At 40.7% G+C, this 12,338-nt stretch overlaps 2 protein-coding genes across 2 annotated transcripts in view; one reads left to right on the plus strand and one right to left on the minus strand.

Annotated features, from left to right (window-relative positions):
* Positions 1-1,752: 1,752 nt before the first annotated feature.
* On the minus strand, positions 1,753-7,249 carry DEXI (Dexi homolog). Its single transcript, XM_053471103.1, has 2 exons — positions 6,605-7,249; positions 1,753-2,529 (listed from the first exon to the last, which is right to left on the minus strand). Exon 1 carries the CDS (start codon positions 7,057-7,059, stop codon positions 6,805-6,807), a length of 255 nt encoding a protein of 84 aa, XP_053327078.1. The 5' UTR covers positions 7,060-7,249; the 3' UTR covers positions 1,753-2,529; positions 6,605-6,804.
* A 2,010-nt stretch (positions 7,250-9,259) lies between these two features.
* The window catches only part of CLEC16A (C-type lectin domain containing 16A), a 64,997-nt gene continuing 61,918 nt past the window's right edge, over positions 9,260-12,338 (plus strand). The window contains exon 1 of the mRNA XM_053470761.1: positions 9,260-9,432. Coding sequence (XP_053326736.1) covers positions 9,356-9,432 — 77 coding nt within the window. The 5' untranslated portion in view covers positions 9,260-9,355. The remainder of the gene's footprint in view (positions 9,433-12,338) is intronic.

A 12,338-nucleotide genomic window follows, 5' to 3' on the forward strand; every position in this document is an offset into this window, starting at 1 on the left:
TATTAAATAAATGTCTCAATATATTGCTTTCACAGATGAACTTAACACATATATATATATTATCGCAACATCAAATTAAGGTTTTTAGAATAAGCGCCGATGCATGAAATTCACCCTTAAGGATCAACCCCTTATTTCAAAACTGATTCAAAAATAGATTATCTACAGTAATTCTGGCAAAAATATAGCAAGTGCATGTTTTTTTTTTTTTATTTAAACTATATGACAGAAAACAATTCATAATTGGAAGCAGCATCCTTTGATAAATAAATTCCAAGCTGTTTAATTAGCTTTTTTTGTAAGGATCATATTTGTGTGACGACAGTAAGTGCTACAGAGTGCATAGTGATTTTAATAATACTGTAATGAATAATATTAAACAACATTGAGAAAATGTATATTTTTCTGCCTAACATAGTGTGAAATGAAGACGTTAATAAGGCTGCATATTGTCATTGATACTGTAGGTTTGTAGTGATGGTTTCTGAGATAAATGCTAATGATTATTTGTAATGCTCATCTTTCCATTTTGTGGTGTTTTATTTTTTATATTTATGTAGCAGCATGAAAGATGATTGCTTTTCATAGTATTATCACAGTGTTAAAATGTTTTTTAACATTCCAAAAAAAGGTTATTTATATATTACATCATAGCCACCTATGGCACCCATGCTTCTCATGTATAATATGCATATTAAATGTAGAACTATCTAGTATCCTAAACAAAATGTGAGATTTTACAATATTCAGTCCCCCCACCTACTTAAAACACATACAACAGCTAAAAATAACACCAAAAAAGAGATTTTTAAATATGCAAAAATAAAAATAGGTGAGCAAAACATGCATTACAGAATTGTTCCCATGCATTTTATATAACAAGCGCAGAGCTAGGAGAAGTATAGAATAGTATCACATAGAACATAATTCTGATTAGCAGGGTGACACTAAACATTACTGATTAATGACAAGATAAAAGTGACGTTAAGCTTGCGAGCCGGGCTCTCTCCACCTAATGTATCGGTTTGTCTGTCAATTCTCGTCTTGTCATACCCCTTGAATATATGTATTGTATTAAGCGCTGCGTAAATTGTTGGCGCTAAATACATAAAAGATAATAATGTTAAACCCACCTTCAAACATATGGTTTAGCAAATAAACCCCTCTAATTGTGAAATCATTTGGACACAGAGATGAGGCAAAGCCATGAGATCAGATTCTCTAACGTGCTCTTGTTTCCACTTTCATACACACACACATCTTAAAAATGTGATGGCTTCTTTTTCCTGTCATGGTTTAATAGAAATGAGTCTGTAAATGTCTAGTAACACCATTCGGAGTTGTATGCAATATTCACTACTTTATGTAAGGCTCACAGTCACTTTTTTGGCACCTAAATTGTTAACTCCAAATCCAAAGAATTCTGTAGAACGTTCTCTTGGTAACGACAATCCATATGTTAACTCAATTAAGCCCACAAAAAATATTTTTGGCTGATATAACTAAAGAAAATTCACATTCATTTTTATATTTCTCTTTTTGGCATGAGCAAGCGATACTTATTGCGTAAGGTACACTAAAATTTAGCACATTCTATGAGTTGAACAAAATAACTTTTCCAACCACAAGTTATGGGGGTTTTTTTTAGCATAAAAAGCAGGATGTGTGATTTCCTACAAGAAATATGTTTGTCACATTAATATGTCAACGAATACTATTGGGATAGCAGATTTTTCCCCCTATGTCAATGAGAATCAAATGTTTTAGGTATAATTTTAAATCTGCCAATAAACAAATGTGATATCTAAAAACATGTCAATAATTAAGGTGTGCGAGCAATAAACACAGCTCTGCTTAATACTCTAGATCATGGAAGTTGAGTAAAGCAGTTTTATTGCGAATTCAGAGGTCCCTTATTTAGGTTATGATAAAGAAAAGGGGAACATGGTTTTTTTTCTCTACTAAGAAAAATTCAACCCTTTCAAATAGCAGATTAGAGGAATCATCGAAGTCTTTTGGATTCCATGGGAAGACGTGTTTAGCTTGGTATCATTTTGAGATGATCAAAACGCTCCATTCCTAAATTCCCGGGGGTAAAACAGTGCATTGTAATACCCCAGAACTGCAGGACATTTTTAGTAGTTCACCTGAAGCAGCAAAAAATGGCAATCCTGTAGTACCCAAAGAGAGTTCACCAAGTGCTGTAATAGAGCAGGAACGGCAATTGTGTAGGGCCCAACGTGTATCAATACTACATTCAATTAATTTGGTTACTAAGTACCATAATATAAAACTCCTTTGTAATCCTAGGGTAAGTCTCAAGAGATCTCAAACCTTGCCGAAGACCCTGAACATTTACCCCAAAGTCATCAAAGCTGGGCACCAATAGTTCCTTCTACAGATAAGAATCAGAATCCACGTTTTACCAATGTTCCATTTTGTTTCCAGGTTCTAGAATCTCCTGCCACAGTCCGCTCATGGTCCAGTCTCTTCTTCATATTCTCTCGCATTCCAAAACAGCTTCCAAACCTGATGTCAAGAGAAATACATTGTTAATAAGAAATTGCACAACACATAGTCTTCTTACTAGTGGTGTGTAAGCATCACAAATCCTTATTAAAATAATTTTGCTGAAATAGATTTTCATACCTTATGTATCTCCTTTGTAACAAGACAGAATGATGAAGTCATTGCAACATCATCAGTGGTGACCCATAAAATGGTTATTCTATTGTTTTTGTAAATTATTGTTATATTATCTATTATTTCTCTTTTTTTTGTTTGTATTTTTAGAGTGAAAAAACTCACAGTATGCAGGTAACACAATGTAATCTTACAAATAAATGGGTGGTGGTATACTTAGCGCTTGTATCAGGGCAGTTCTTTTATGGGAAGCGGTGCATCGCACATGTGGCAACTGCTATACTTGATTAGAAATATTAAAGATTGAAAAAAGACATTGGAATAATGAACATTTATCACGTTATCGTGACAAAAGTTATGACTTAATGGTTACTAGTTCCAGATGTTATGATTATTAAGCCATTAAACGATAATTTAGAAAAGCAGTATACGTGATGATCACAGTTCATCAATAGGAAACATACATCAGCCTCCTATATAAATGGGGCTGAAATATGGTGCATCACAGCATTGAAACTGAACATGAAAAAGGAGGAAGATGGATGCAGCACCTGTTGGCACACCGTGTGCCTTAATCTACACAAGAAGTTCTATAGGAAACAGCATAACCACTAGTGGAGAGAGATACCCCAGTGTAAGTATTTAGTCCCCCCACAGCAGGAGATGTCAGGGTGACAGTCATGGCTTCAGGGCTAAGCCATATAGTAGCTGTATCACAGGGGTTCATGAGTACTGTAACTTTAGTATCTCCAGTTACCTATAGGATTTGTTCCCATCCTATAGAGTTAGAAAGATATTCTGTGGGAAATCGGACATTTTTGGATTTGATTTTCCTGGAAGATCAGCCTCGAGTGTCTGTGGTGACTCTGACTTTCAGCCAGTGGCTCTTTTCGACTTCCTCGGACAGGACTTTTTATTATAGACACATTATAGTGTTGATGTAGAGCGAGTGTGTAATGAAGCCACTAAATGTCCGTGAAACGTTTAGAATAAAACATTTCGTATTTTCCAAGTGACATCTAACCTCTGTTACATTCCATTCCTGGGCTGGCATGGTGAAGGTCAGAGAATCACTGCACAACCTAAGCCTGTAACATCTGGGCAGTAATGGTGTCACTAATTACAGAGACTTCTAATTCTAATCCAAGTTACCTTCCAGAACAACAGAAATGCACATCAGAGCTGAAACACAATACAAGTATTGGTGGAAGTGTTCAATGGTAAACGAGGTCATTTATACTGTGATAAGCATGGCACTGGTAGGGCATACTGTCAGGCGCTCCAACTAATGAGAAACATTTGAGTTTATTTCAACCATCTCTGATGCTCTATATGACACAATTACAAATCGTCAAAAAATATACTGTAGCTACAGTTGACAATCACAGACCAAAAGATGGTTCACCTGCTTTTAATTGTTAGAAAGGAGTCAACTCCCAGAGCACAAAGTCTAGCAACATGAACTAATCTGTCAAACACACGTATACATTGAGCACATTTTATTCATAGAAACTTTGGATCTCCTTGCATTTTATTTTCAATCAAAAATCATTGCTTGTAAAATCAGCTCAACTTCACGACAACAAAATAAGATCTAAGTAAACATTGAGGTTCGATTAAACTAAACTAGCTGCAAAAGTGTGTCCAGATCCACTTGATATGAACTGAACCTCATACAGCCCTTTACAGATATATTTAAAACCCTACATATTATCGTATGTATATTACAACTGGTTTATATAGTAGTACAAGCCCAAGAAAGGAGCTCTGGATAAGTATGGAGAAGGGAGAATCAACGCTAAAAAAAAAAAAAAAAAAAATGTTTTTCTTCTTGTGGAAATTACAATGAAAATGTCACAATTTTACACAAAAGCACCCAAGTGAACTCCAACCTTTTGTAAGGTGCAGGAACATACTTTTTTTAAACTATTCACTTGATTAACCAGAAAAATGCGGAACAATTCAAGATGGCCTCTGCTATATTTACTTTATCTCCTCCTGTGTGCTGGTTAGAGGTATACGTATTGACAAGTGGTTTTGGAAGCAATGGCATGCATTCATACCCTGTGTTCCCTGGCAGAAAAAGAAAAGGAGACTTACAAGTTGGAGCATTGTCAGTCTTCAATGTTGGACCATACTGGTACAAATATCTGATATGTACCCAACAGCCACCTCCCCCGAAGGGTACCTTTCTAGAACTCTCAATGAACAGAGGATTGAGCCTGTACATTATAAAGTATGTTTCCAGGAAGGGCTACAAACGCATTGGCCATCTTCTAGTTGCATCATAGACCATGTGGGTATTAGTGGAACGTAAATGATTAGTTTGCCTATATATTACTCCTGCTGGTGAGGGACAATCCAGATATAGGCAGAATTCAGGGCCCAATCCTGAACTAGGTTGTCCAACCATGACAGGCGATGTGACAGCCATATCATAGAGGGTGCCAAAGTAAGTTGGTGATACCTACTATGAGGTCAGGTCTTGGCCACAGGGATTGTGCCTGCACGCCACCTATATTTATTTATATTCAAATTTATTTTACCAGTTTGTTGACGGACACACACAAGTGTTGAACGGCCTATATGAAGCTGCTTACCTGTAGGGTTGTGATCCACATGCCCAGTGTGGCCTTCACAGCAGTGCTATCCTGTAGCAGTGTTCATCCTGTATTCTGTAGGTGTTTTAGAATAGAGGGTGAGGTGTGTGTTGCTGATTGGTGTACCTGTCCTGCTTGTTTAATGTATGTTTCATTGAGATGCTCACACTCTAAAATCCACAATTGTCATTGGGCAATTAGGGTGTCAAGTCACAAACTATGCCTTCACATAGTAAGGACCTAATCACATCACCTAAAGCACCCCTCATTGGCCATTTGAAATGTTGGGGGGTTAGTATGACGGGGGAAACATCACATAAAAACGAGTTGAAGGAACTACTTGACTCCAAACTTAGTAACCTTCTGCGACATCAAGTAGAAACATAACTTTGAAAGGGCCACTCTAGCCATCATACGCACGTTAAGGCACAGGATAGCTGTGTGGCGTCAGTAGAACACATATCTCTGCGAACGATATGCTTACCTATACCGTCAGATGCTGCGCTGACCCAACACCTGTGCGCATGAGCAGTAAGTACTTGAATATGCAGTTTTCTTTAATGGGGGTGTCGGGACCAATTGCATCAATAATAGTATCGCGTGCAATTGGAGAATGTGATTAAGCCTCTGAACAAAGCCTTCGTGAGATGTGATTTATTAAAGTAGGCCAAAAGTGGTGTTTCAGCCTTGTTTAGCTAAATGCATTTATTCCAGAAAGGAGAGGATAACCGAAGACGTCGACCTTCTAATAGACTGTAAACCCGTATTATTTTAAGGTGTGAACTTTGTGATGTTATTACCCTATTGTAATAATGCAATGGGATCTGCTGGGGCTCCATAAATACAAGTAATGTGTCAGTGAAACATGAAGGTAGTCCAACGTAATCTGGACAGTTGGTAGCTATGATTATCTGTGTAGCTATCTACATGCACAGCCCTTGTGGTTGACATTGCTTGAGATGGAGGAGGGACTGGCACTGGGCTAGGCAAGGTTTGGGGTATCTTGACGTTACCACCATATAACAAGCAGCCAAATGACTAGCTGAGAAGGGAGAGAACTGTGAACATGTGAGCAACACGCACCTCTTGTGAGTGACAGCTGTCATGTGACAATGACACTTTGCTTGAGCGACAGCTGTCATGTGACAATGACACTTTGCTTGAGCGACAGCTGTCATGTGACAATGACACATTGTTTGAGTGACAGTTAATGCCAGTTATGTTATGTGGTGTGTGGGCCGGTGTATGATGCTTCACTGGACACCATGCCGTGTCACAGCATTAAACTGCGCCATGTGTCGTGTACATGCCTGAGCTTTATTACCTCTGCTGGGGCAATACGTCAGGGCAATTTACTGTACCTCAGCTGGGCTGCGGAGCCCTCGTGCACTGTCCTACGAAGCAGGACGGCCATGCTGTCACCTCAGCCCGCAACACCAACGTTAGCAAGGGGGCCATTTTTGTGCAACCAAAGTAAACGCTTGTCTTTGCGTAGCAAGACATCCCATGGGGGCAGGGTGTCCCCTCCATAGCCAGGGGCCTCTCACGTCTCTCCGCCTGTTTATTCCAAGTAGCCGTCTAGCAGTTCGTTTTCGGCCTCGTACAGCAGCGAGGCGGGATCGGACAGCACCCCCAAGTCCACCAGCGCCTGGTCTATGTCCTCAGGCAGGAAAACGATGCCCACGTTGAGCGCGATGTACTCCATCAGGAAGGCGTAATACAGGATCAGCACATTGACAAAGAACAACCCCAAGTAAAACATATAGGGCTGTTCATTGAGTGGGGGTCCCGGGGAATTCTGATACGGGGGGAGCATGCAAGAGCCTCGGACTGCGGGGACTTACACAGGTGTGCATGGATCACACCACCGCCCGCCCCTGCAGGCTCTGAGCCAGATGCGCAGGGGGGATTCGGTGAGCTCTGATACTGTCCTACGGTGTGTGATCCTCAATCCGGCCGCTGCCCCCCCTCCTCCTGCAGTGTTAAAGGAACATGCCAACGATGTGCGCTGCAGTGGGGGGAGCCAGAGAGGGATTCACGCGCTACCGTATACACACAAGGGGGCGGTGACTAAGCGGTAGCATGGCTTGGTGGGAGGAGAGAGGGGACGGACTGAGAAAGAAGGGGGCGGGAAAAAGAAGAGAGGGCGGGATTATTATTATTAGAACCCATCCTGTAATAAAAATATTATTAATCCTATCAGTTACACCTGTGAAAATATAACCATGAGGAAAACGAAACCAAAACATTGCACCCCCTAAACATCGATACGTAAGAATAACATATGTGTATCTATCTATCTATCAATCAAAACTAAAACAGTTGGCATTAGGTAGAACTGGAGGCCCACTCTTCTCAAAAAAGAAGTTGCCGATTTAAAATTATTTGCACACTTGTCCAACACTAAAGAAACATAACCGTATGATACTGCAAATCAATGTATTTTTGGTTACATGCTTCCTTTGAGATTCTTAGCAAATGTATTTTTCATCTGTTATGCTTCTTTTGCATTTTTAAGTTGAAGAGAGATTTTTTTTTGGCAAGCGTCTCCCTACAGGGCATTTCATTTTGTGCTAGTACACTATTTTGTTGTGTGTGTTAGTGTATGAGTGGGTATTAGTATATGTCTGTGTTAATTTTTAGTGTCAGTGTGGGTTTAAGTGTATGGTGTTAGCATGTGCTTGTCTTTTACTATATGGTGTTAGTGTGTGTGTATCCTGGTGTATGGTGTTAGTGTGTATCCTGGTGTATGGTGTTGGTGTGTGTATCCTGGTGTATGGTGTTGGTGTGTGTATTCTGGTGTATGGTGTTAGTGTGTGTGTATCCTGGTGTATGGTGTTAGTGTGTGTGTATCCTGGTGTATGGTGTTAGTGTATGTGTATCCTGGTGTATGGTGTTAGTGTATGTGTATCCTGGTGTATGGTGTTAGTGTGTGTGTATCCTGGTGTATGGTGTTGGTGTGTGTATTCTGGTGTATGGTGTTAGTGTGTGTGTATCCTGGTGTATGGTGTTAGTGTGTGTGTATCCTGGTGTATGGTGTTAGTGTGTGTGTATCCTGGTGTATGGTGTTAGCGTGTGTGTATCCTGGTGTATGGTGTCAGGTATGCACATGTGTTAGCATTTGGTGTTGGCATATTTGTGTTGCCGTACAGTGTTGTGTGTGATAATGTATCGTGTCAGCGTGTAAGCATTGAGGTCCAGTGTGTGTTTGTGTGTCTGCCTTTAGATTGTAAGCTGGGTTTCAGCAGGGCCCTCCTCACTTTTCTGTAATCAAACTGTTGTGTTATGTACTACTTGCAATGTCCTTTCTACCCACTGTACAGCCACACGGAATGAATAAAACAATGAATAATATTCACTGAATGCTGTTAAGGTGGGTGTATGTTAGTGTGTCCTTTTAATGTCAGTGTGTTATATGATTTGTTGTTGGGTGTGTGTGGGGAGGAAGGCCAGTGTTAATGTATGGTGTTAGTGTGAGTATATAGTGTTAGAGTGTCAGTTAGTGTGTGTGGTGTTGGGTGAGCTGGTGTGTGAATGTGTGTGTGGTGTTGGGTGAGCTGGTGTTAGTGTGTGTGTGAATGTGTGTGTGGTGTTGGGTGTTAGTGTGTGTGTGGTGGCATAAATACTAACTCTATGCTCACCCTTTGGGTGACGACGTGTCAGACCTCCCTGAGAGGATTCCTATGAGAAGTTACACCGGGTCGCCACGTATTACGCAATGACACAGGGACACACAGTAACACAAGTTCACAATCGTTACAGCAAAGATGTTATTAAAATGAGTTCCCACCGCTAGGAGCACCATCCAAAACAGCCGCTCCAGCCACGGAAGGAAGCGATCACTACCAGTAACCTAATTTGTCCTGTTTGTCGTCACAATAGTATTAACCGTGTCGTCGCCCGCGCGTCTTGCATGCCGGGAGATGTAGTTGATTCCTTGCTGACTCTATAGACACTGATTCAGGAAAGACTCTACTTCCCAGCGGTCTCCGCAGTGCTTCGCTCTCTGGCTGAGCTGCTTCTGTTTCCCGTGGAGAAGAGCTCAGGGTTGTACGGAGTGTCATTTTACTCGATGTCGCAGGATGGATTAATTGGGAGCGACAAGTGAAGCGATGTTTGGGAGGTCGAAGAGCTGGGTGAGCGGCTCCGGCCGGCACCCGTCTAGTGTCCACTCATTGGACCGGCTAAAGTAAGTCACGGGGTCACCAAATGGGATATGGGCTCCTGGGCCCCGCACCTTGAACCCTGTAAGTTACTTTGGCAGTGGGCCTCCGGTGAGGGTGTCTTTGGTGGGGTTGGCTTGGAAGTGACACAAAACCTGAGCCATGACAGCCCTCTCTTCTCTAACACGTTGGTTGTCCAGTTGTTTGGATTTTGGGGCCACTTTGAGTCATTGTGCAGCAGGGGCCCCTGTCTGCATCATACAATAATGGTACTTATATAATACTTAACCGGAAGCTTCCATTGAGAGACTGGCCCCTCATCATCATTAAACGTGTATTTTCTGTATTCATGTCCTCTCTGTCACTGTGTTTGTATCATCAGTCTCCCTAATGTTTGTCAGACATTCATAATATTATTCTACTTACAGCAACATTCATACAGAACAGGCCCATAGAGCCCATGTATTGTAGCAGGTAAGGACTGGCATAGGGGAAGATAATCCCCCTTGACTGGTTTGTTATTGGGGAAGGACTGGCATAGGGGCAGATAATCCTCCTTGGCTGCCCTGGTTTTGGGGAAGGACTGGCATAGGGGCAGATAATCCCCCTTGGCTGCTCTGGTTTTGAGTAAGTATTGGCATAGAATCAGATAATCCCCCTTGGCTGCTCTGGTTTTGAGTAAGTATTGGCATAAAATCAGATAATCCCCCTTGGCTGCTCTGGTTTTGGGGAAGGACTGGCATAGGGGCAGATAATCCCCCTTGGCTGCTCTGGTTTTGAGTAAGTATTGGCATAGAATCAGATAATCCCCCTTGGCTGCTCTGGTTTTGAGTAAGTATTGGCATAAAATCAGATAATCCCCCTTGGCTGCTCTGGTTTTGGGGAAGGACTGGCATAGGGGCAGATAATCCCCCTTGGCTGCTCTGGTTTTGAGTAAGTATTGGCATAGGATCAGATAACCCCCCTTGGCTGCTCTGGTTTTGGGGAAGGACTGGCATAGGGGCTGATAGCCCCCCTTGGCTGCTCTGGTTTTGGGGCAGCACCTGAAGCTTTCTCATTTGTTTCGTATAGAATTTGACAACGCATATGAGCCATTTGGCCCATCGTGTCTGCATGTTGTACCTGATGTAAAGACTCTAACCTTAAGTCAGTCTTTAGATTCAGGATATACATCAGGGTTTCTAGCATAACAAGCACGTATACCATGGCCGGATCCTTTTATAGGTAAATGTGTTTAGGCTAGAAATAGATAAAAGTCTAAGGAGCTGGGAAGATCCTTCTGCAATCAGCGCTTGATGTACCGGGGGAAGAGATGTATTTTTCCATTAACAAAAGGGGATATAAACACAGCGCCAGGTATAGATTCAGCAGCACCACATACCTGTAGAGTCTCTAGAGTCTCACTCTAGGAAAAAAGTACCAAAATACAATAAACCGAGCGCACCCTACTTCTCTGTCTGCTGTATTTTTCCATTGTTGGAAATTGGGCCTATTTTCATAGTTTTACTTTATTATTATTATTATTATACTTTATTTATAAAGCGCCGACCGATTCCGCAGCACTGTACAAGGTAAAAATTTTACAGGTATTTTAGGACAAGCTGAGCTATTCATAGTAGCCAATGCAAAAATAGTAATTATTACTATTATTATTTTGTTATTATTGTTTTTATTGTATACTCAGAAAATAGTGGTTGTATCAAACGACTTATAGGTCTTGTAAAAACCTTACTGAAAAACTGAATTATTTAATATACTTTTTAAAGAGGTTACTATATATGACAAACATCAGTACATAGATCCCTGAGGTTCTGGATACAATATACTGTTATGGCAATGTCACTGGCCTCAAAATAATTGAATCTAAATTGGTGTTTACTCCACAGACAACATCATTGAGTTTGGGTCCACACTTCTATTACCTATTTAGGGATACGTCTCCCAAAAATCCCCATAAATTGTAAATAATTACAGATTTAGTTTTTCACGGAACTAAAAAGTAGTCAGTCTCTCCATGTTATGACCTTCCCATAGCTTTCCAAGTACTCCCAGTCGTGTTAAAACCACAGGATAACAAGCTCATTTTTTATATATTTTTTTTAAATAGGGAAAACTATAAATATCCTTGGTCAAGTTCCAAAAAAGAAACAAGATTAGGAACCTTCCAGACCTTGAGAGTTGTCACAGATCAGCATTACTAATAGATATGTGGGTGACAACCCCTTCTCTGTTTACTGACACTCACTTAAGTTAATAATTCATTCCAAATATTATAAGCTCACGAGCAGGGCCCTGAAAAGCCCACCATTCTTGCCAGGAAAATTGTGTAAAAAGAACCATACGGCTAGCTGGCAGCTCACGGGCCGGGTTCTCAACTCCCAATGTGTCAGTACGATATGTTCTTATTAAGTTTTTAAAGGTAACCCAACTTAAATTAACTCTAAATTGGTGATATTCAGTTCATCTTCCTTTACTTAAAAATCCCACATTTTAGGGTGGGGGGATGCACAAGAAACTAGATTTCCCCCAAACCCTACCTTGGTTTGTTGACCTTGGTTTGTCTGTCTCCTTAATGAAACATTTTGCTGATCAGGACTGTGGCAACAAACGTATCAACAAAGACTGACTAACAACGAAAAGTCCGGCTCTATAAGTATATTCTACTAGATATAACCAACCTCCGACTAGAGCGTCTTTGCTGGGCTGGGTTACCGGGTGCGTCTTTTTACATGTAGGTGACTTTTAATAGGAGCAGGAGAATCATTTAAATATCTTCCACTCAGGACATATATCCACGTGTGATAAAAATAATTCTTCCGATTTCATGTAAGAATTGCTTACATGCTCCTTCGGTACCAGTACAATTAAGTTGCTTACATAAAGTGAGCTTAAGTCAAAAAAGTATTCTATAGAATATTCCGTTATGTTTTAC

This window comes from Spea bombifrons, chromosome 7 (genome assembly GCF_027358695.1).
Source record: "Spea bombifrons isolate aSpeBom1 chromosome 7, aSpeBom1.2.pri, whole genome shotgun sequence".
In the NCBI taxonomy this organism is placed as follows: Eukaryota; Metazoa; Chordata; class Amphibia; order Anura; family Pelobatidae; genus Spea; species Spea bombifrons.

Excerpts from the sequence above, each read along its gene's own strand:
- DEXI (XM_053471103.1), bottom strand. The coding sequence starts at position 7,059 with ATGCTCCCCCCGTATCAGAATTCCCCGGGACCCCCACTCAATGAACAG.